Below are 25,609 nucleotides of genomic sequence, written 5' to 3' on the forward strand. Positions count from 1 at the left end.
GCCTCGGGTGCGCCCCTAAAAAGACAAAACAGAAACAAAAACAGATCTACCAAAATCTCAAGAATGTTTCTTACCCACACATGCACAGAAAAGCACATTTCTTGTTCTATTCAGCCTTTAGTGACTGCACATTCACTGAACAACTACTCTGTCATACGTACACTATGACATGAACAAGTCACTGGTCCCCAGGGACTCTACGGTCATGTGACAATGAGACAGTCATGCAATCAATGATTATGTAACAGTGTGACAGGTGCTATAACTGTGGCCGAAAAGTGATGTGGCAATATGGGAGGAGTGGAAAAATTAATAACCCGAAGATTCAGAAATGGCTTCAAAGAGGGGGAACATGAGCGTTGTGTCTTGGAGGGAACTGGTCCAGGAGAGAAGGAAGGTAGAGGACAGAGCCTACAAGACGGAAGAAACTGAGACAGACGAGTCATTAACAGGGAGCAGGGACATGATTGAGAAAACTCGGGTAACGGTATTGACTGAGGGGCACAGAAGATGGGAGAAGAGAGAGGTAAGCAGGGGCCAGATCCTGAGAGGCCTTCTACGCCTTACTAAAGAGTTTAGATTTTACCCTGGTTTGTTTTTATTTATTTATTTATTTATTTATTTATTTGCATTCATGCACACTTTTTTTTAATGATTTTTATTTTTTCCATTATAGTTGGTCATGTACAGATTTTTGATTAAATTCTCCCAAAAAATCCAGTAGGTGAATTAGAGATTCCCCAGAGACAACGTTCAACAGGGTAAAGGAGCAGAAAGGAAACAGAGCAAAGCAGTGCTATGGCACGGATGGTTCGCGGCCCGGGGCAAGTCAGCAAAGAGTGTGTTTCTAGTCTGTGAGAAGCACAGAATTGAGAGAACAGAGGTTTATAAACATTTATAAGCAATTTGATATTTCCCTGACATCTAAGCATGTGATCAATGAAATTAACCAAAACTTGATTTGTGATGGGTTAGAAATCAAGCAAGATCAGGAAAAGGGGGAGAGACTAAGGGAGGCACGGGGGAGGGAGGGAAGGAAGGAAGGAGAGAAGAAAGGAAGGAAGGAGGGAGGGAGGGAAGAAGGAAGAGAGGGAGGAGGGAGGCAGGGAAGAAGGAGGGAGGGAAGGAAGGCAGGAAGGAGGGAAAGAGGAAGGTAAGAGGGAGGGAGCTTCCATCAGCTCTCCGACAGCGGATTGAGGAAGCACTGGAGGAACAGCCGTGTTTGCCCTTCTCCTAGTTCTCCCTTCGTTATGCTTTCCCTCTGCCACAAGGGCCATTCGCCTAAAACATGCCATAGATCCCATGCTTAACACTTCAACAAGATCCCATAGTCCAAAGGAATAAACCCAAGTTCCTCACCATGGCTCGAAACCCCTCCTGGTCTTTTTCTCTACCTGCTTTTTCCACCTCCCATCTTCCTCTCCATTATATTTGTGCATCCTTGAGTCTCCCCTTCTTGCCACACACTTTAAGCTCTTACATGCATTTCAGTGATTTTTTTTTTTTGTCTTTTTAGGGCCGCACCCATGACATATGGAGGTTCCCAGGCTAGGGGTCGAATCGGAGCTACAGCTGCCGGCCTACACCACAGCCACAGCCACACGGGATCCAAGCCGCATCTGTGACCTACACCACAGCTCACAGCAACGCTGGATCCTTAACCCACTGAGTGAGGCCAGAGATTGAACCCGAATCCTCACGGACACTAATCAGGTTCGTTTCCACTGAGCCATGACGGGAACTCCCTAGGCATTCTTGAATATAGACAAACCACCTACCTAAGAAGAGAGTTTTAAAAGGTATCAGGGAGTTCCCGTCGTGGCGCAGTGGTTAACGAATCCGACTAGGAACCATGAGGTTGCGGGTTCGGTCCCTGCCCTTGCTCAGTGGGTTAACGATCCGGCGTTGCCGTGAGCTGTGGTGTAGGTTGCAGACGCGGCTCGGATCCTGCGTTGCTGTGCCTCTGGCGTAGGCCGGTGGCTGCAGCTCCGATTCGACCCCTAGCCTGGGAACCTCCATATGCCGCGGGAGCGGCCCAAAGAAATAGCAAAAAGACCAAAAAAAAGAAAAAAAAATAAATAAATAAAAGGTATCATTTTCAGGGCCACTTTGCTGGAAGTTACTTGGAGACGTCCTTGACAGTGAGGTTGACTTGACTCAACCACGGAATTTGACCGTCAGAAAACCAAACCGAAAACCTCACATAGTCTTAGACTCTCTTAGCAGATGTAAAGCACAAGATGCAGGATGTCGTGTTCCTGCCCACCTCTGCGCAGATCAGAACCCGCTCAGAGGGAGGCGTTCAGTCCAAGGATCCTGACAAATGAAGCCAGCAACTAGGACTGGTTAGGGGACTTGAAACCAATGCATGAAAAAAAAAAAAAAAAGACAGAGTGAAGGATGCTTAGCCTACACAAGAAAAGACTCAACTTGTTTTTAAAAATTATCTGCCTTCATGTATTTAAAATCTATTATTAGGAGAGAGCAATCTGGCTCCCGAAGGAGGGGCCAAGTGGAAGGAAGGCGCTTCACTCTCCGTGGAGGGAGTCTCTTGCCATCGGTTAGCGGGGCGCACGTGTGGAGCTGATGTCTCGGAAAGAGATGAACTGCCCACCACTGAAGTGGTTTGAGCTGGGCTGGTTCAGCCCCTTGCTAAAGAAGTTGTAGAGGAGCATCATGGACGGAGAGCTTAGGGTTTAAGATGGAAACTCTGCAATGAGGGCTACTGTAGAGCACAGGGAACTATCGCCAATCTCTTGATGGAGAACAGGGTGGAAGATGGGATGAGAAAGAGTGTGTACATATGTGTGACCGGGAGCAACGCTATGCAGCAGAAATGGACACGACACTGTAAGTCCACTACACGCTAATTTAAAAAAAAAGAGTTAAAAGTGGGGTGGGGGTGGCTGGATCTGACGACTCCCAGGGCTTCTCCAGCTTAACCCTTAGCGCTATTGACATTTTGGGGCATGGGATCAATGAAATTAACCGACACTTGATTTGTGATGGAGGCTTCCTTGCGCACTGTGGTGTTTAGCAGTATCCCTGCCCATCAGATGCCCACAGCAGCCCCCTCCAGTTCTGACAACCAAACATGTTGCAGCCATTGCCAAATGCCCCTGGCAGGCAAAAATCACTCCCAGTTGAGAAGCACTGACAAAGACTAAGTACCCTCAGAGTGCCTTGTCCTCGCGAAGGTGACCTCTGTCACTGTGTCCATATATACCACAGTGCCCTGACAGTCCCACTGTAACCACGTGTCCTAGCACACCGGCATCCTCCTTCACTCTGCAAGGATTCCGGCTTGGACGATACACTGTGTGGCCACCCTACCGAGGCACAGAGCTCTCTCTGTGGTGGGCACTGCTATTTTTGCAGATAAAGGAAGCAGCCATGGGTGATAAGCATGTTTACGATTTTCCGAATAGTTCACTTCTTGGGATCAGGGCTAGAATTTTCACATACTCGTTTGCTCTTGTCTGCTGAGAGCCCTGATGTTCCACTCTGCTGCAAGGCCTGCAACTGGCGCTTGAGTATGAGAGTCTGGATTTCATCTAGTGGATACGTTTTGGCAATCCGAGATTGTTCTTCGTAAAAGGCAGACCATTTGGCCCTGGCATCATTCTGAAATGACAGGAAAAAAAATAAATGAATAAAGTTAGAATGGGACCGCTTGAACAGATAGAACGGAAGATACAGTCCAAAGAACATCTGGTGGAACATCTAGTATTTCCTGAGTGACTGAGTGATTTAATTCGCTGCTTTGCTAAAGGTCAAGGCTTAGGTTAAGAGGGACCAAGCCACTCCTGGTCACTCTCTCCTTCTGGCCTAGTGCCTAGTTTTCCCAAGGGTCCTGTCCCCAGAACTAGAAGGGAATTCTCACAGATGATACATGTTGTGGGGCCCTGGAATTTCTGGCCTTAGCACCATGACGCGGGTGAGCTGCTCAAGGATCCAAGAATGGCTACGTGTCTATGTATGACTGGGTCACTCTGTTGTACAGCAGAAATGATCACAACCTTGTAAATTAACTTAAAAAAAAAAAGAATTCAAGGATGAATGCGCAAAAGGAGAGCCCAGCAGAGCTCAGAGCAAGCTTACTGGGAATACAGCTCCTCAAGGTGTTGAGAACCAGTTTGCAGTGAGCTCCATGGTGCCAGCATTTACCTGGGATTCTGATCTTAAGTTATGATCCTCAATCAAAGTTGCCCAGAACATGGCCATTTGATACCCAAGGTGATTTTTCTACCAGTGAAAGAAACTGATAAGCCGGTGATGGTGCCAGGATTCACCTGACCTCGATCTTGAACCTTAGGAGGCAAGTGGACCTGTCTAGACTTATCTAGTGAAGTTTTCTCTCGATGCGCCAAGCTCAAAATGAGCAGCAGCTTAGTAAACTGTACTTTTCTAGACCGTATACAAGAGGTAGCATATGAGGCAAGTAAGGACTGCATTCCTGGAGTCAGACATCTCTGAAAAGCTGTGTGACCCTGAGCAAATTGCTTAGCCTCTCTGAGTCACAAATTATATTGTTTGTACAATGAGAGTAATGGTAGAACTTATCTCAAAAGTTCGTTGGTAAGATAAGAAAATTTCACAAGTAACCAAATGCCTATCAGAGTACCTGATACATCCTAAGCATTAAAAAATGATAGCTATTTTATCACTTACAGGAAAAAAAGGTCCTTGTCCTTAATTTGCTTACAGTTTTCACAGACAGATAAGACATGCATCATGAATGTGTCATTAATGAAACCTAAGAACATATGATAATGTATAAACTATGGGTGGAGTCAAGCAGTTCCTCTTATAGGGATCGGATTTGGCAAATCCTCATGGAGGAGGTGGAACTTAAGACAGACCTTAAAGTAGGTAGGGAATAAACGGGTGCAGGGTACTTCGCAAAAGAATTGACTTCATTCCATCTATTTAACAACCCCATGAGATAGAAAATGATTCTATCTCCATTTTTCATATGTATAAAAAGGGGCTAAGAAAAATACATAGTGGAGCTGGCAACTCATTGCCAGAATCTGAGTTCTAGATCTTGTGGTGGGCAGACTCTGAGATGGGACCCACGATCCCTACTTCTTGGTGGGACACCCTTGTGTGCTTCCCTCCCCTTGAGCATGAGCAGGACCTGTGACTCACTTCTAACAAGCAGAATATACAGCAAAAGTGACAGGATGTACATGTTTATGTTACATAAGACTGTAATTTTTATCTTGCTAGAAGACTCTTCCTTGCGGATTTTGATGCCATAAGACACCCTGTTGTGAACTCTACTATGGAAAGGGCCACCTAGCAAGGAACTGAAGATGGCCTCTGAGGACATCCTAAAGACCTCGGTCCAGCAGCATACGAGCATCTGCACGCTACCACAAAGCACATTAGCTTGGAAGTGGATTCACCCAATTCAAGTCTCAGATAAGACCAAACATGAGGGAAATGAGGCACATAGCAGGTAACTGTCTAGCTCGCACAACTAGAACCAGGGTGTCAAGCTAGATAGGTTTACCTCCAAAGTTAGTGCCCTTAACCACTGACCATAGAATGTGTCCAACACACTCTGGTCCTCTCTATAACATGCCTCACTGAGAAGAAGTGAGCTATGGAAAGAGGAGTTTGGCCTACAGCACAGTCTCATCTATGCAACCTACCACTTCTTTTTTGTGTGTGTCATTTTAGGGCCTCACCTGTGGCATATGTAAGTTCCCAGGCTAGGGGTCGAATCGGAGCTGTAGCTGCTGGCCTACACCACAGCCACAGCCACAGCCACATGGGATCCAAGCTGCGTCTGCGACCTACACCACAGGTCACGGCAACACCGGATCCTTAACCCACTGAGCGAGGCCAGGGATCCAACCTGCAACCTCATGGTTCCTAGTGGGATTTGTTAACTTCCTACTTCTTAATCCCTACCCTTCTTCATCTAATCCAGGATAATTTACTGTCCAGCAAAATTTCTAGTAAAACTTTGATCCCAAATTAAGGGAATTCTTTCTTCTTTCTTCTTTCTTTTCTTTTTTTTTTTTCTTTTTTTGCCTTTTTAAGGCCAAATGTGCAGCATATGGAAGTTCCCAGGCCAGGGGTTGATTAGGAGCTACAGTTGCCAACCTACACCACAGCCACAGCAACACGAGATCCAAGCCACAGCTGTGACCTACACCACAGCTCATGCCAACACCAGATTCTTAACCCACTGAGCAAGGCCAGGAATCGAACCCACATCCTCATGAATACTAGCTGGGTTCGTTACTGCTGAGCCACACTGAGAACTCCCAAGGGAACTCTTCTTTTCAATATAGTTTGGAAGCAACTCATAATCCCCAAAAAGCTGAGTCTTAATACATTTTTTATTACCCTGCATGTGGGAACTTTAAAGATATCTACTTTCTTTTATTTATCACTACCACACTCCAAGTATTTTACTTGATATCACCAAAAAATTGCTTTATGTTGCATTGAATTCGGGCCCCTAAGGACCTACTGTTCCATCTCAAACTATTCTTTTTTTTTTTTTTTTTTTTTTTTTTTTTTTGCCTGTACAACAAACATTTATTGGACAAAAGTATTATCAAGCAGCACAAAAATAATTCATACAATCTGCTTGGTATCCTCAATGAAATCCCAGTTCTGTTTTCTCTTGATGCTTCAACTTTTGCATAAAAGGTTTCTTCAGGCAGATGGAACAATACTCTGAAGGCATAATTATTAACCTTATAGTTAGCATTAGGCTAAAATCCTCCAAAATCATTCCAGCTTTTATGCTAACCTAAATGCCATTCTAAAAAGTAGAGGATGTAGATAGAGTTCATCTGATCTATGCCCTGTTTCTGAGGGAGGGGAATATCCCCAAACTATTTGACAATTCCAATATATAACACATCACCCCATTATAAGGAAACCCCTATAATAAGGACAGGTCATTTCTGATGTCTGTTACATAATAGAGTAGCTGCTTTGGGAGTGTGACCTTTCTGATTAAACACTAGCTGATCACTCCTAGAATAACATTTAACATATTAATGATTCTGAAGACTTAGAGTAGCTGCTTTGGGAGTGTGACCTTTCTGATTACACACTAGCTGATCACTCCTAGAATAACATTTAACATATTAATGAATTTAGATAAAAAGTAAGAATGTAAGCTCCATGAAGGCAAGAATTTTTGTTGGTTTGGTTAACTGTTGTACCTGGTCCAAATATCTGCTCACATATCTGTTAATGAGTAAATATGCTGACTTTGCTGAAATAAGTTACAGACATTATTAAAAACTTGTTTTGGCCACAACCATTCTCAATGCAACCACAATAATAAAAATAGGTTTGAAACACACCAAAGCTTAAAAGCAAATGAGGGGAAGCATCCAGGTAAGAGGACATGCACTCTAGCTTTCCATTATTGCATGTTATATACTTGCTCTAAGACTGTACCAATCTGGCAACCATAACAAGGTTCACTTAATTTAAATCCTGGCTAACCCTTAAAATGTTAAAAACATTAATGTATTTCCTAATAAGCACAGTAAATCTTTATGTAGAAATACTTTTATATTCAGCTTCTGTAAAGACATCAGATATTTGAAAAGGTTTTAAACAGAAATCGGAGTCTAGTTTTCGGAACAGCTCTGAATGGATGAGATCATTACCAATTTAATATAGTGCCCCAAAAGAATAAGAGAATGTGTGAAATGAAAGGAAGGTCCCTTAGAATTTGAAATTCTTCTGCTGCACAATCTTCTTTGTTGTGTGTAGTCACTTTCAGGATCCACTCCAGGAGCCCAAAATCATTTAGCTATCAGGAGAACCATCATGGCAAAAAATACACGAAGAAAAACAATACCAGGTCGAAGAGGATGAAGAGCCAGAGATCCAACCAGTAGGAATGTTTGGGACAGCTGTTTGCTCCGGACTGAGGCTGCACTTCATGGTTCAGCTGCGGCCTCTCTGCTTCATCCAAGACTCGCCGCCCCCGGGGGCCGTTCAGACCACCTTCCCCGGCCGCGCCTGTCTCCATCTCGTCTCAAACTATTCTTTTGAACAGTATTTACAATTTATCCCATAGCCATACCATAATGCTCCCAAGCCCAAATAAAACTGACAGCTTAGCAGTTATACAAAGAGTCAAAGTCAGTTCATACATACCAACCTAGTAGCTTGGTGCTTGATAGCTACCTGTAATTTTTGGAATTGAATGATGAATATATGGGAGAATATCCAGTTATTTACATAACTGTAGGATTCAAAAAGGAACCATTACAGATCAAATAAGCCACATCCTATACTGCCTCTGTGCAAAGGCAGGAGAGCAGCAGCCAACAGAGCAAAAGTGTCAACAGCCACTGTTGGGGGCTTGGGGCCAAGATACACATTACTCAGTACAACCCCACAAAATCAAAACCCTCTCTGAACCACTACATATAACTATAGTGGATACCAGATTCTCATCTTAAGAGAGATCCTTTGTAATTTCGAGGACTGAAAATGTAAAATCCTAAATTATATTTTAAAATCTTCCAGGAGTTCCCGTCATGGCTCAGTGGTTAGCGAATCCGAATAGGAACCATGAGGTTTCGGGTTCCATCTCTGGCCTCACTCAATGGGTTAAGGATCCGGCATTGCCGTGAGCTGTGGTGTAGGTTGCAGACACGGCTTGGATCCCGCGTTGCTGTGGCTCTGGTGTAGGCCAGTGGCTACAGCTCTGATTCGACCCCTAGCCTGGGAACCTCCATATGCCGCGGGAATGGCCCAAAGAAATAGCAAAAAGACAAAAAAAAAAAAAAAAAAGAAAGAAAGAAAAAGAAAAAAATATATTTTTTCTTTTCTCAGATGAGAAGAAGGGGTGTGGCTTTCAAACATTTCCATTTTTCGGAGTTCCCGTCGTGGTGCAGTGGTTGGTGAATCCGACTAGGAACCATGACGTTGAGGGTTCGATCCCTGGCCTTGCTCAGTGGGTTAAGGCTCCGGCGTCGCCATGAGCTGTGGTGTAGGTTGCAGACACGGCTTGGATCCCGCGTTGCTGTGGCTCTGGTGTAGGCCAGTGGCTACAGCTCTGATTCGACCCCTAGCCTGGGAACCTCCATATGCCGCGGGAATGGCCCAAAGAAATAGCAAAAAGACAAAAAAAAAAAAAAAAAAGAAAGAAAGAAAAAGAAAAAAATATATTTTTTCTTTTCTCAGATGAGAAGAAGGGGTGTGGCTTTCAAACATTTCCATTTTTCGGAGTTCCCGTCGTGGTGCAGTGGTTGGTGAATCCGACTAGGAACCATGACGTTGAGGGTTCGATCCCTGGCCTTGCTCAGTGGGTTAAGGCTCCGGCGTCGCCATGAGCTGTGGTGTAGGTTGCAGATGTGGCTTGGATCTGGCATTGCTGTGGCTGTGGCATAGGCCGGTGGCTACAGATCCCATTAGACCCCTAGCCTGGGACCCTCCATATGCTGTGGGTGCGGCCCGAGAAATGACAAAACAAAACAAAAACAAACAGACAAAAAAACATTTCCACTTTTCTTAATTTTACCTCATAGGGAAGGAAAACACTCACTCCTGAAATTGGATCCCACGAGATATATATTTGCAATACTTTATAACAAAAAATAATAGTATAGGATAAGTAACACAGCAAATACCATGAAAACTTCTACTCGGATTTTTTTTCATGTTGACATTTTGCAATAGTTAGTTGCTTCAGACATTTTAAGATAGTGGTTATAGTCATTCATACCTTATTATATACCCAAAAGTTGCTAAGACAATAGATGGTAAATATTCTCACCACACACAAAAGAAATGGTAATTATGTGGCGTAATGCAGGTGTTAGCTAAGGCTACTGCCACCAGACTACCATGGCGATCATTTTGCAATATGTGTGCATCAGATCAACACTTTGCACACTTCAAATTTCCACTATGTTATATGTCAATTATATTTCAACGAAGTTGGAAAAAAGAAAACCCTTTTGCTTTTCTTCACTCAACATTATTTTGTTTCCAGTTTTTCAAGTATATATAATTTATTCATTTTAACTGCTCTGTAACATTTAAATACATAACCAAGTCTAAGTTTATCTAATAATTTCTCCTCTGTGGATGTTTATTGTGTTTCCTGTTTTTAAGTATTACTCTTTTTTTTTTACCATATACATCCTCATTTTAGGGTAAATCATACGAAATTGCCAACATTCTATTTTAACCTGCCATATGGAAATTCCATAAGATGCAAGAACCAAGTGAAAGTTTCTTACGCATACAGGGAAGCTCTCCAGGTGGAATTCTTAGAGGTGCAATGGAGGGGTTAAAGCAATTTTCAACTTCAATAGATACTGTCAAATTATGGTCAATCTGATTTTATGTCAACTCAGCATTTCATTGTTAATATAATGTTATCCACTTGATTATTAATGAGGTTAAACATATATATATTATATATACACAGATATACATGGTATGTAAACACATATATTCAAATTTCCTCCTCTATGAATTTGCTTTTCACATCTTCATTTTTCCAGCGGATTTTTGTCTTATCACTTAGTGGAATTCCTTTATATATTCAGGCTGTTAATCTTTTGTTAATTATCTGTATCATAAATGTTTTCTCAAGGTCTGCTTCTTGTCTTGTGTGTGTAGGGGTGTGTGTGTGTTTATGATGTCTTTTAATGAACGGAAGTTTGTTTTTAATCCTAATGCAACTGATTTGCTCAGCCTTTTCCTTTATAGATTGATCCTTTTGTCTCTTATTTAATAAACTATTCCCAACCAAAAGTCATTTAATAAGCCAATCCTAACCAAGAGTCATCTCTATTTTCCTATAACAGTTTAAGTGTTGTTTTTTCTATTTGATTTTTAGTCTATCTTAAATTTATTTGTCTACTGCATAAGGTAGGAACACCTTGAGCTTTGGTTATAAAAGGGTCCCTACAGACTTTTTAATTTGCTTCTTTACCCAGAGCTCCAGGAACTAGTTTTTTGTTAATTTCTTAACTCAATACTCCTGCACAGCGCTCCTAGTGTCAATTAAATTTCCACCTATTAAAAAAACTCACAAGTGAAACCTGATTTTGGTCAAGTCTCTGGATCAGGACTCTGCTCACCATCTGTTTCTGTAAAGAAAGTTTTACTGGAACATATTCACACCCATTTATGGACTGTCTATGGATGCTTTTGTGCTACAATGGTGGAGATGAATAGAGGTTGTAGGCCTCACAAAGCCTGAAAAAATGCCTATCTTGCTTTTTACAGAAAAAGTGTGCTGGAGTTCCTGTCGTGGTGCAGCAGAAACGAAACTGACTAGGAACCATGAGGTGGCGGGTTCCATCCCTGGCCTCGCTCAGTGGGTTAAGGATCTGGCATTGCCGTGAGCTGTGGTGTAGGTCGCAGATGTGTCTCGGATCCCACGTTGCTGTGGCTGTGGTGTAGGCTGGCAGGTGTAGCTCCAATTCGACCCCCTAGCCTGGGAACCTTCATATGCTGTGGGTGCGGCTCTAAACAGCAAAAAAAAAAGAAAAAGTATGCTGACCTCTGCCCTGGATCTATACCTTTACAGAAAATACAGGGGACAAAAGAGCATGTTAGGCAACATTATGGGGGCACCATCAGCCAATCCAGAAAGTGAGAGTTTATATAGGATCAACAATTCAATTCTTCTACAAATAAAAAGCAAAAAAAAAAATGAGGGAGGGACTCTATTGATTAAAAGAGACAAAGTACATCTGTCAAAACGATCAGGAAAGAACCTTGTTAGATCCTGATTCAAACAAACAGGTTGCAAAAATTTTTAATAATACATTAGGATGCACCTGAATATTGACTAGATATTTGATGATATTGAGGAATTATTAAGTTTTCAGCATGGTACTGTTATTATTGTTAAAATTCTTACTTTGAGAGCTACAACTTGAAATATTTACACATAACATATAATTATATGATGTTGGGGGTTTCCCACAAAATAATCCAATAAAGGTGGAATTGGGACGAAAAATCAAATCAAATTGGCCAAAGTATTGATAATTGCTGGGTGATGGATAAAAGGATTTTCAACATACTAGTCTTTCTTCTTTTCTATGTGTTTGAAAATTTTTACAATAAAAAGTAAAGAAAAATCCATATAATGGAACACTATTTGGCAATAATATGGAACGAAATAGTGATATGCTGCAACCTGCAAAGTGAAAGAAGCCAGTCACCAAAGATCACCAAGTGTATGAGTCCATTTATAGGAAATGTGCAGAACAGGCAAATTTATAGAGACAGAAGGTAGGTAAGTGGTCGCTTAGAGCTAGGGGTTGGGGGAGCGAAGGGTGAGTGCTACTGGGTATGTAGTTTCTTTTGGGGATGATAAAAATGTTCTAAAATGAGGAGTTCCCGTCATGGCTCAGCAGTTAACGAATCTGATTAGCATCCATGAGGATGCAGGTTTGATCCCTGGACTTGCTCAGTGGGTTAAGGATCTGGTGTTGCCATGAGCTGTGGTGTAGGTTGCAGATGCAGCTCGGATCCCGCATGGCTGTGGCTGTGGCTGTGGCTGTGGTGTAGGCCGGCAGCTGCAGCTCCGATTCGACCCCTAGCCTGGGAAACTCCATATGCAGCAGGTGCGGACCTAAAAAAATAAATAAATAAATAAGCAAAAAAAATGTTCTAAAATTAGATGGTGATGATGGTTGTACAATTCTGTAAGTATACTAGAAAGCATTGAAGTGTATCCTTTGATGAATTTTGTGGTGCATAATCGTATCTCAATAAAGCTGTTGTTAAAAGCCCTCAATAGTAAAATCAAAGAAAAATATCACCATATTCCCTAGGTCCTATAACTAGATCTAAAAACCCTATGGAATCGCTCCAAACCAAAGGATTTAGCCAAAATAAAATGAATTCTCTTTTGCCCAGTTAACTGCCACACTAAGAAACAGTGGTAGTTTCTGACCACCAGGCTGCCCACCCTGGGTGTAGCTGGTGGCCGCTGGTGTCCTGTCAAGGGTGCTCAGATCATTGAGTAATTGTGTCAAATTTGGATGTAAGAAAACATGTCATTTTGAGTTGCTCAAGTTCACTTTCACCAAATTACATCACTAAACTGGGACAGTATCAAGGTTTCATGACAAAGAAATACTAGTAAGCACAAGGCCTCCCATGCACTTGACGTGTCTTAATCCTCCTCGTGTGGAACTTAGCCATTCACCATGATCATCCACGGAAAACTCAGGGCTGGGCCCGTCTGCCCTCTTACGTTTCAAGAGACCAAAAATAAGTGACTTGTCCAAGTTACCACAGCCAGCTAGGGCAGGACAAGGCAGCGTCGGATATCCCGAATGTCCCTGCATTTGCACCACACTGACCTTCATCCTTGGACCTGTGTGCAGGTACTTGCATGTGTTGGAGAGTGTGGCCCAGACCCCTCAGAGATAGGGATGAGGTCTACATCCCTCCTTGGGGTACAGAATAGCACTTTTTTTTTGTTTTGTTTTGTTATTGCTTTTTAGGGCTGCACCTGCGGCATATGGAGGTTCCCAGGCTAGGGGCTGAATCGGACCTACAGCTGCCGGCCTACACCATAGCCACAGCAACACACGATCCGAGCCTCGTCTGTGAGCTACACCACAGCTCACAGCAATGCCAGATCCTTAACCCACTGAGTCAAGGCCAGGAATCGAACCCGCAACCTCATGGTTCCTAGTTGGATTTGGTTCCACTGTGCCACCATGGGAACTCCCAGAATAGCAGTTTAAAATGACCCTGCAGAGGTCCCGTCGGGGTGCAGCAGAATCGAATCCGACTAGTTTCCATGAGGATGCCGATTTGACCCATGGCCTTGCTCAGTGGGTTAAGGATCCGGTGCTGCTGAGAGCTGTGGCATAGGTCGCAGTCTCGGCTCAGATCCTGAGTTGCTGTGGCTGTGACGTAGGCTGGCAGCTGCAGCTCCAATTGGACCCCTAGCCTGGGAGTCTCCATATGCTACGGGTGTGGCCCTAAAAAGCAAAAAAACAAAACAAAAATGCTGCTCTGCATTCACTGTGCCCCCAGCCCTCAAGACAAGTCAGGGAAGCAGGTTGCCCAAGGACTTTAGGGGCCCCAGTCACCCAAAGGGCAAGTATGGGCCTCCTGCTCTCCAATCACAGCTTCTGCTAACTCACCAAGAACTTTTTTTTTTTTTTTTTGCCAGCAAGCAAAGTCTTTATTATAGGAAAGCAAACATCTCCCAGGACAGCTGCGAGGGGGAAGAAGAGTTCTCCTCTCTATTGTCCTGTAGGGGTTTTTATTCCTTAAAGTCCTGGGTGGGTACCAACGTGGGGTCCAGAAAGATGCGGTCTTCTCCCATTGGCCTTGCCCAGTTACCGTTATCAGTCCTTGTCCCATAGGGTCTTAGGGGTGGAAATGTCCCGTAAGTCTCATGGTTTCTTTGCCCTTTTCGTCCCGTAGACTGAGTCACAGGGGGCTGGGGGTTACTGTCCATCTGCCTGTAGGCACCCTCCCTGGAGTAGACAAGGCCTGTGGGGATGTCACTCCCGGAGCCCTTCAGCCACACATGTTAATCAAAGGCCATATCGAAGACTGCATCAAGCCCATGCTCCTACACCGACCCCTGCGTTATTATTCTGCCCCAACCCCCCGCCCCAGAGTTGGAGACTTGAACTGCGGGGGGGGGGAAGGGGGCGACGACCCCTCTGACTGCTTCCTGCTGAAAAGGGCGTCGTTAGGGGAAAGCAGTTAGGTCTCCACTCATGGGACCGGCGAGGGGGCTTCGAAGCATGACACTGGGCACCCCTCCCATCACCATCTGAAGGTCCATAGCGTCGGATCGGCATGTAATGAAGCGAGACGTACAATTAATTACACAAGGTCCAAATAAAAGGCTCAAGAGCACAACGATGGCTATGGTGAGGAGATGTTTCCACCAGGAGGTCACCAAGGACTATTGATGAAGTGTTCCCGGAGACCCCCCCAGGCCTCCAGCAGGATAGTCTTCAACACCCCTTCAGCTGCGTGCACTGGGGTGTGGGGCAGCTGCAACAGTGAGCGCCCAATCCGGGAACAGTGAACCAGGACGCCCCTGGTTCACTGCAGCAACACAGATCCCTTAACCCTGCACTGGTTGGGGATCAAACCTGCATCTCCGCAGCGACCCGAGTTGCTGCAGTTGGATTCTTAACCCACCTCGCCGCAGCAGATACTCCCGCATCTCTCGTTCTTTGGCTGGCTAACCCAGGCATGTTCTCATGCAAAGGCAAAGGTGCAAAAGACAAGCCCCGTTATTCGGGTCCATTCCAAGCCCCCACTTGCATCATATCTCCTAACACCCCGCTGGCCAAAGTAAGCCCCACAGCAAAGGACACAGTCACATCACCTTCAGTGGGCTGGCACTACATAGTGACACAACCTTGGGCATGGATAGAGGGACGGGCAAAGAACTGGGTCCACAAACACACTGCACCATCCTTCCTGACCCGCAGCAGATCCACTATCCTTACATTTGCTAAAATACTTCAGAAACCCAGTGATAGTTTTCAATGCCTCACTTTTTAAAAACTTTTATTATTATTATTATTCTTGCTCTTTATGGCAGCACCCGCAGCACATGGAGGGTCCCAGGCTAGAGGTCTAATCGGAGCTACAGCTGCCAGCCTACACCACAGCCAGAGCAACACCAGATCGGAGCCGAGACTGCGACCCACACCACAGCTCACAGCAACGCCGGATCCTTAACCCACTGAGCAAGGTCAGGGATCGAACCTGAAACCTCATGGTTCCTAGTCGGATTCATTAGTGCCTCACTTTTTTAGATTAAAAAAAAAAAAAGGCCAGTTTTACAAGGCTTACCAGTTTCACCACCTATAACGTAAATTGCACCTCCTCCTATTTACTGTAAATTTATCTCTTTTGAGCTTTGAAAAGCATCACCTTTCTAGTACGAAGAGTTGGCCAGTACAACCGTGAACACTATCCTTGCTCGTTCCATCTCAGACTCATTTTTGTTTTTCGTTTTGAGTCAATTTTTTCCTAGCTAATTCTGCTTTCCCTCCCTACTGTCTCTGATTACCTTAGATCATTCTAGTTGTTCTTTCTTGGGGACATCCTCCATTCCTCGAATTCCTTCTTGAGCCTTGGCTACCAGCAACGGAGCTTATCTCAGCTTCCGGCATCCTGGTACCTCTTGTAGCACCAGCTGCAGTGCCCATTACATCAGGGGATCTCCATACATGTGATAAGAGACTAGAAGAGCTATTTTCCTCCCTGGGCACGGCCCGCCTCCGCAGGTAAACTCACACAGGCACTGATACACCCTTCGCCACTGCTGGAGGAAGGAGATACTGGGCCCCCTGCTTGCTTCCCGCATTCAGATATTTTCACTTTCCTCCAAAGGGCCCACACTTTGTGTACTTTGACCACACTTCGTGGATTTATGCCCTTTCGTTTCTGGCCTTTCCTCTAATCCACCAGTGTAATTTAGAAGCGATAGCACTTAATGATCCAGAGACGATTTCAACAAACATCACCTCATCTCACTCTGTAACTTGCCTTCTCAGCATCTGGGCCCTCATCAGAACTCTTACCTGTCCTTTCAGTGATTTTAACTCCCTCTCACACTCACAGCCATGAGACCTTACTGCTCTCCCATGCTTATAAGCATTGAGCGCTATACTGGTGGCTCTCTGTATTAATAGTCATCACAGCCACTCTGAGAGGCAAATATGAGGGTCACATTATAGTTGAGAGGAAAAAAAAAAAAAACCCTACGGTGCAGAGGGGTTCATTAACCAGCTCAAGGGGACCCAGGTAGAAAGTAGTGGAGCCAGGATTTGGCCCTCAGCAGTTTGGCTCCAGAGCTCTTGGGCATGATGCTGGTAAGCCTTCACCACCACCTACAGGACCATTTGGCTGAGAATGAAAACAAACATACAATGCACTGCATGCACCTAGAGCAGCGATGAAATCAAAAGTGAGGAAAAAAAGCAACAGTGGAGAGACAAGAGCTAAGACCAAAATATGAGCAAAGAAAAAAAAGAAAACGCTTTCCTATGACAACAGTGGGCTATCAAAATCTCCTGGATTTCTCTGAGGTTTAGAAAAAGGAGTTCCTGTCATGGTGCAGCAGAAATGAAATCCGACTAGGAACCATGAGGTTTCAGGTTTGATCCCTGGCCTCGCTCAGTGGGTTAAGGATCCGGCATTGCCATGAGCTGTGGTGTAGGTTGGCAGCTGTAGCTCCAATTAGACCTCTAGCCTGGGAACCTCCATATGCCGCAGGTGCAGCCCTAAAAAGAAAAAAAAAAAAATCTCCTAATTGTGCTCAAATGAGGCAGCAGCTCTCAAATTTGATCTGTCCAGTGAATAACAATAATTTACTTTAAACATGCAACCTCCTATTTGAAAAAATAAGCTTCTGAACTACACTTTTTGAAGGAATGCATTGCTGGAACAAATGCCAAAAAACTTTGCTTAAATAATGCTGCTTCGTTTCCAGCACTGCTTTGGGATCTGCGAAGGAAGAAATTTCCTGAAAGCTTGCACTTGTCAAACAAAATATCTTGCTTTCCCAGAGCACTCTGAGATTTGTCAGCACTGGTTTAATTCCGGTTTTCCTTGGAGGGCTCTGTGGACTCCGTACCCCCTGGAAGTCCCTCGGAGCTCCATGACGGTGAAGTTCCATGACAATGAACTTCCCAGGGCCAACCTCACCCAACCCATGCGATCTTAATTACTAGCTAGCTCTTTCGCTAAAGCTCCAGTTGCATTTTTCAGTTAATACATCATTTGTAGAGCGTCTTTAGACATTCCTGTTGACATTGTGGGCTTGGGGAAATTATTAACACAATAATTTATGGCATTTCCATGAAATGCTTTGAAAGCCTGACTATGATGAGAATTATGGTGGCAACTTTCTAAAGCCTGTTCACTGGTTTCCAAGAATCTGGACTGAGACCAGCGAATTATTTTGTAACAATTTCCCAAATGAACCCAAAGGTCAATTGTTTAGCCATCTGGGACTCAGAATCAGAAATAGGGAGGCAGACATCCAATCTCACTGCTCAGAGCATTTCTTTGATTTCCCTTTTCATTTTCTGGGCAATAACCTGATTTTTAAGAAGCAACAAATACCCCTGTGTCGCCATGAGAACTCACCATCTTTTGGATATTCTCATCGGTAATATTGGTGTTATAGTTCCAAGAAGCAAGTGAACTTTGATAAGCCAGGTCTTCGGCTTCAAGGTTAAACTTCTCCAAAAATGTCTTGGCCAGTTCCTCAGTGGTGGACTGAGCAGCAGTTACAGGAATGAGGCTGAGAAGGAGCCAGAAAGAGCCTGACATCTTTCTCTGTGCGCCAAGATCCCATCCACTGAACAACTTCCCTAGAGTAAAACCTCCTCATGAGTTTTCCTCTCTCATCAGCCTTTGAACTTGGGTTGGGCACTGAGCAGGGAAGACGGAAAAAAAAAAAAAAAAGGAAGAAGAAGATAAAACAGTAAACAATCTGCTGAACCAACATAAAATTCATCCCGGAGAGGACAGATATGTAAACAGATTTTAGAATGATTTCTTAAAGTAAATCAAATAAACAAATGTTATTCATTAATCCTAGAGAACCATAGCTTTCCTCGAACTTTATGGCCAAATCAAAACTTGTACATTTGGTTAATATGTTCCTTAAAATCTGTTAAAGATACACTGAAGGTGTCGCGATTTTCCAGTGAGCAACGAACTCTAGAATTAGGGATCATGGGGGTAAGGTTGAGACTTATACGTTTCACAGACAGTTGGGTTAATAGTTAGCCCTCTTTCCTTTTCATTTCAAACTCATATTCAAAGAAACTCTCTACTTGGGTAATCTTTTCCCTTCCTGAATAAACAACTTTGCCCTCATCCTTATGGAGATCATTTTTTGATGAATTTTAATTGCCACGGCCATTTTTTTTTTAATTATAAGACTACCTTCCACTGCAAAAGTTAACTCTCCTGACTTAACCTGGAAAAACGTAAAAAGGTTCATTTTCCATTTCTCAGATGCCCGTGTTAAACCCTGGCTCTGTGGCTGATTTCACTGTGTGCGTCTATCCCTTGCACTTACCTGCTCAGAACTCAGCCAAGGTCACAAGGAACTCAGAATGCCTCCCCATGGCCTGAAATTCAGAGCGTGCCCTTGTCAGGTTCTGGTCATCCAGAGCCATGGATCATGGCGTAGAATTCAAAGAGACGTCAGTGGTTTGACTCTCGGGAGCCGGACCAGTGTCCTCATTCCCAGGGTGTAGACAGGAATGTCATCGATAAAGAGTGGAGCCGCTTTAAACTGTAGGGCTCATGGGACGGCTACACTGTGATTATGAAACTTTCACACAGCGAAAACATTTCTTCACCCAGAAAAAACACGTCTTCCAGGTCCAGGTGAAATGGCAGTAGGCGAGCTTCTAAAAAAGTCTTTCCACTACTTGCCTTTACTCCAAAGTTGTGCATATTATTGTAGAAGAGGAAAAAAGAACTGTACTGAGTGCTTTGCATTACAATATCTCATTGAAACATTACAACAAACCTAGAGGCCAATATTTATTATTGCCATTATACAGATGCTGAGGCTCAGAGAACTTAAATAAATTGCCAAACCCCACTCAGGCAGTAAATGGAAGAGGCAGGATACGAAGGCACACAGTTTGAGTCTAGACTACAGGCTTGCAAGTTGCCATCAACGACCCAAGAACAATGATGGAGGGGCAGAGGGATGTGGGCCTTCAGGGAAGATGATGGATTTGGTTCCGCCACGTCAAACAGAGGGGGATTCTTACTACCCCTGATATGAATCAACATACACGGTCCTTCTAAGAAATAAAGTAATTGACACATTTAAGCAATTACGATAAAGAATGTTCCAAGAAAGTGAGATGGGAGGGGTCAGTGAAGTTCCAGTAAAGCTCCTCCCACATTCAAGGAAGCTGACATCCACTCACTTCTCACAGGCATTAGGGGAAAAAACCCATAAGAGAAAAGGGAGCAGTGTGTGAGGCTCTGAACAAAGAGTTGGAATGTCACTTTAATAAAAGCTGAAACAGGAGTTCCCGTCATGGTGCAGTGGTTAACGAATCCGACTAAGAACCATGAGGTGGCGGGTTCGGTCCCTGGCCTCGCTCAGTGGGTTAAGGATCCAGCGTTGCCGTGAGCTGTGGTGTAGGTTGCAGACGTGGCTTGGATTCCGCGTTGCTGTGGCTCTGGTGTAGGCCGGTGGCTATAGCTCCGATTCGACCCCTAGCCTGGGAACCTCCATATGCCGCGGGAGTGGCCCAAGAAATAGCAACAACAAAAAAAAAAAAAAAAAAAAAAAAAGCTGAAACAAAACTCCACTCAGGCCACTTCCTGAATGAAGCTCTGGGGTTCAGAAAAACAAAAACGGGAGTAGTCCAACTTCAATACATTGAGGCAGAAAATCATATTAATGTGATCAAATTCAAAGAGAGAAAGAATGATGTGAAATCTGAAAGCTAAAAATAGATGAACAAGGAGCCTGAGATAACAGTGAGGCAAGAAAATTCTGGAAGTCAAGACATTTTGAGGAGCCAGGGAAATGGGAGGATTGTCACAATAATTCTAAAGGAAAACTAGCTCATAACGGCAAACTGCCAGCAACAACTGGATTATTAGAATTTTTATGCGTAAAAAGCTCCTCAGAAGTGTTCTCTCTGAGCCCTCTCTGAGCACGGAAAGAATCCACTACAGACCCAGGGGATGGGGCCCAGTGAAACAACTGGCCTAAACAAACAGATTCTTTTGAAAAAATGGAGAATCAGAAAAAAAAAAAAATTAGAGGAGGGAGTTCCCTTCATGGCTCATCGGAAACAAATCTGAGTAGCATCCATGAGGATACAGGTTCAATCCCTGGCCTCGCTCAGTGGGTTAAGGATCTGGCGTTGCCGTGAGCTTCGGTGTAGGTCGCAGACGCGGCTCGGATCCTGAGTTGCTGTGGCTGTGGAATAGGCCAGAAGCTGGAGTTCCTATTCAACCCCTAGCCTGGGAACCTCCACATGCCGCAGGTGCGGCTCTAAAAAGACGAAAAAAAAAAAAAATTAGGAGACTGGAGGTAGAGGAAACCTGTTCTACTTTTAGGATGAATTTCATAAGTGGGAGAGGGAAGGGTTTGATCTTGACACCTGAAAAAATGATAAACTATCATTTTTAGAATGTGGTTTGCTCTTGGAAAATACATATCTCTGGTCCCAAATATATATCTAGGGACTCGCTAGGAACAGATCAGATGCTGCCTTCCTCATTTCCTTCATATCTTCCATTTCAATAAGGGATTTAGCAGGATGTAAAGTTCTATAACTAGATCTAAATGTCCCCAAAAGAAGTACACGGTACAGAATTAAGCAGGCCTCTGATCAACGACAGTTCCTTTCCAAAACAACAAGAACCTCAATTCAACGATTATTTATTGGCTATCTACTATATGCCAAGCACTGTTCTAGATACTGGATATACACTAATGAATAAGACGGGAAAAGTTCCCGTGGCTATCCTCTGATACGACGTGGAGTAGCAGGAACAAACAAATAGCTGACAGTAAATGCTATGACTTAACAATAAGTAGGAAAGTAGATGGTGAATGATGGGGTGGGGATGAGAGGGTGACATCTGAGGAAAGACCTGAAGGAAGAGATGAAAGGCACAGGATATGTGAGGGGAGACCGTTCCGGGCAGAAGGAACAGCAAGGGCAAATGTCTCAAGGCCATCAGAGGCCTTTGTGGCTGGAGTATATGGGAAGGTAGTGGAGGGGTTCAATCAGAGAGTGATCTGGTAAACGTTTTAACAGAATCACTCTCACTGCTGGTTAGAGAACAGGCACTGAGGGGCAAGGGTAGTAAGGAGATCAGTCAGGGAGCAACCAAAGCAGCCCGGTCAAGCAGGGTTGAATAAAACCTTAATATGAGCTATAAATCCAACATGGCTGCCACCAAGAGGTAAATCCATCTTAGACTACCTTAGACTTTGTTAGTAGAAGTATCAGATACCAAACAATTTAGAGCATCATGCTAAGTTCTGGGGCCCACAATTTAAGAGAGACACAGGAGAATATCCAGAGGAAAATAGAGAGTAAATAGGTCTCAAGTAACGTCATTTGAAGCAAAGTTCAGACATAGAAGAGGAGACGCAGGGAAGAGAAGACCCATCACGGGACTGTCATTTAGAAGAAGACTTGGGTAGCTCAACGGATTTACTCTGCCACTTACTAGCTGTGACTTTAGGCAGGTAATATTCCCCCCACACCTAACTTCCTTATTTCAAAGCTGATAATCGTATTACACCCAGCTCACAAGCACACTGTAAGTATTCTATGGATGAATATATGAGAACACAGAGGAAAATGCCAGGAGCCTAGCAATAAAAGCCATGCAAAATGAGAGGAGCTGTGTAATCATTAGGGAACTTTGAGAAGAGAGGGAAATGGGAGAATCATCTATAAGAGTTCTGTAGGAAAACTGTCATATTGTGAGAATAAGCAGGCCCACATAAGCAAAAGGAAAATGCACTGCTTTGATTATACCAGTTTTGCATTTTTTTAACCACTTAAGGTAGAAAATGTTCTAAAATACATTCCATCCTAATCAGGATGTTGCCTGAACATTATTTTATGTGTCCTTTTTTTTTTCCCTTTGTCCAGATGATTCAGTGTCAACATCTTGGCCAGCATTTACTGACGAGCTTTAACGTGACATCTTTGGGGCTATACATTAAACGGCTCCAAAGAGCTTTATTGCTAATAACTCTGCTGTCTCTGCAGGTTCTGAATTCTGTGCCACTTCTTGAAGAATGCACCATTCGTAGCCCTGCCCACTGCAAATCCCCACCCTGTTTCTGATTTGCTGTCTGCTAAGAACAACGTGGAAAGCAGATAACCATGGAGTTCAGTCAGAAATCTCCCTCTTCGAAAGGCTCAGACCTGAGGGTGGGTCTTCACTCTGCTTGAGCAAAGTGCATAGACTTTGAAATCCATATTCCCCTTACTGCTCAACTTTTTATGCACTTCCAACTGAGTCATAAATTGTGCAGTTGCTAAATAGCTATAGCAAAATCTCCCTCTCAAGCGGAGAGGATCACTTTGGTCAACTTCAGAGCGACAAGGATGTTTTGTGTAATTTCTTATCTTAACATTGACAGAGTAATGCTTCCGACAGAAATAAGAAAGGGCATCAGGAATAGAAAGTGTAGAGACTTTTAAAATTTCCACGACCAAGAATTTAAAAATTTGCCTTTAGTCCAATCGGTTGTGACTACATATTTATCACACAAAGTGAATTCATAAGGACTTTACAGAAAATAAATAACAAGTTGACTCTTTAGCCCAAAGGAAAAGCTAAAGCTCTTTCCTGTTTACATTTCTAGTTACATAGCTGTCCCTTTTTCCTACAGATAGAGCAAAGATAATCTTCATTAAACAAATTGACAAATACTTTCAACAGACAGAGTTCAAGTTTGTGAGGCCAAACTGTGGATTCCAGGGAGGCTGTACTGATTACTACTGGCCTGAATTTATGACATTATAGAGCTTGCTATGTAACCCGAATTTATTCCCACACCCAGACTGTACAGAGTAGCAGGTAACACTAGAGTCATTAGTATAAATTTATATCTAGAGCCTTAGAAGCAAAGCTTGAGCCTTTAATCCTAAGTGAAATGGGAAGCCATGGTAGAGTTTGAATGGAAGGATGACACGGTCTCACTTATATTTGAAAAGAATCACTCTGGCTGCTGTATGGAGAACAGATGGCTGGAACTTCAATAAAATCTGAAAGTAAAACCAACAGGATTTTTCTGGTGAATTAGAGGTAGGCTGTGAAAGACAGAGAGAGTCAAGGATTAGTTCATGGTTTTTGGGTTCAACAGCCAGAAGGGTGAGATAGACATCAATTTAGATGAGAAAGGTTGCAGGTGAAACAGTTTGGAGGGAAGCAAGGAGTTTGTGGTATCTATTAGAAATCCAAATGAAGATACTGAAAAGGCAACTAGATATGCAAATCTGCAGTTTGGCAGCAAGGTCAGGGATGAAGATATAAATTTGAGACTGGTCATCTAGAGATGACTAGTCAATATGGTCTTTTTAGTTAAGACAAAGATGAAAGAAAGGATCTTACTTCTTCAGGATCCCAGTGTGCTGAAAAGTATTTCTTAGTCCAGACCTCAGGAGTAAAATGGGATGAAATAAGAAGGGAAAAAGTTACTTGAAACAACCCTCCCTAGAGGAGCCATCTCTGGGCTGTACAGAGAAGTTACAAAAGGGAGTTTCAGGAACTCGGGCAGAGTATCACATTTCTTCACTGGTTTATAGAAAAGTAGACATATCTCAGGAATGCTGGATGGTTGAGTTGAAGCAAAGTGCAGGTTCAGAGAAGGTGGCTGACATGAGACAGAGTTAAAGTCAAGTGACTTAGACCAAGTCCAGGTCAAGGCTGAAACACTGATGGGCATTCAAAGCACAGAAGACTCACTCCTTTTGGAGCCAGCTCCTGCCTGTCACCTGGAGCCTGCAGGTGACTGGTGACTTTTACACTTTGCATAATACTTCTTAGTTGGCTCTAAATATCTTAGAATAAGCCTCCATTCGTAGTGATCTCTACCTCAGTCTTCAGATTGAGCACAAGAGCAAACCAGAAATGTCCAACAGTAGTTATCTTCCTGAAGTCTAGCTGGTTCATTGTGGAGCCATTGTGCCCTTCCCTCCAGTATTCTAAGGGATTTGTCTGGTCTGGGTCATCAGTGGGACTTGGCTAAGGCTGGTTACTGACTCCATCCCCATCTTCCCTAGGCACTCAACGAGTCCCTCCTCCCAAGCCGGAAGAGGAAAGGGCTAATGGAACAATACCCAGATAGAGCCAAGGTTGGTCCTAGGAATGCTGATCAGGACTATAGCCTCTCGATTGTACTAAAACACTGCTTTGCCTCCTGCCAATCTGACAGCTCAGAATTTTTAAAAAATATCATGATTCTCGGAGGTCCCGTCACAGCTCAGTGGTTAACAAACCTGACTAGCAACCATGAGGATGTGGTTTCCATCCCTGGTCTCGTTCAGAGGGTTAAGGATCCAGCGTTGCTGTGAGCTGTGGTGCAGGTCGCAGACACAGCTCGGATCCTGTGTTGCTGTGGCTGTGGTGTAGGCCGGCGACTACAGCTCCGATTAGACCCCTAGCCAGGTAACCTCCATATGACGTGGGTGTGGTTCTGAAAAGACAAAAGATGAAAAAAAATTATGATTCTCTTCTTTTAATGAGTCAGGGAGTGGAGCTCAAGCTTACTGATCACCTTTTAAAAATTTATTCCCATCACAACCACTACTATGTAAACATATATTCACATAATTTGGACAACTTCCACCATTATTTTCCTCCAGGGCACTTACCACTATCTGCTACTCTATACTGGTTATGTGTTTTACTTACTTTTTCATTCCCCTTCCACTACAATATATGCTCTAAGAGAGCAGGGATTTTCCTCTGTTTTATTCACTACCATATCCCCCAGAAAAATGCTTAGAAAAATGCATGGCACATAATAGACACTCAATAAATATTTTTTAACGAAGATATTATATATAAACTCAATAGTAAGGAAGAGGAAGAGGGTATAATTTATTTT

At 43.6% G+C, this 25,609-nt stretch overlaps 1 protein-coding gene, 1 long non-coding RNA gene and 1 pseudogene across 2 annotated transcripts in view; 1 reads left to right on the forward strand and 2 right to left on the reverse strand.

The window, feature by feature from the left end:
- ACE2 (angiotensin converting enzyme 2) overlaps nt 1-18,306 on the reverse strand; it is a 51,387-nt gene extending 33,081 nt beyond the window's left edge. The window contains 2 exon segments of the mRNA NM_001123070.1: nt 3,466-3,624; nt 18,121-18,306. Coding sequence (NP_001116542.1) covers nt 3,466-3,624; nt 18,121-18,306 — 345 coding nt within the window.
- On the forward strand, nt 2,721-5,464 carry LOC146394484 (uncharacterized). The gene is made up of 2 exons (XR_014835780.1): nt 2,721-2,850; nt 5,233-5,464. It is a non-coding gene; the product is annotated as an uncharacterized LOC146394484 (long non-coding RNA).
- On the reverse strand, nt 6,542-8,029 carry CXH4orf3 (chromosome X C4orf3 homolog; annotated as a pseudogene).
- Nucleotides 18,307-25,609: the final 7,303 nt, after the last annotated feature.

This window comes from Sus scrofa, chromosome X (assembly GCF_054392235.1).
Source record: "Sus scrofa isolate SSC_HxYL_T2T_F1_AM1 chromosome X, Sscrofa_HxYL_maternal_Yorkshire_Landrace_v2.0, whole genome shotgun sequence".
NCBI lineage: Eukaryota > Metazoa > Chordata > Mammalia > Artiodactyla > Suidae > Sus > Sus scrofa.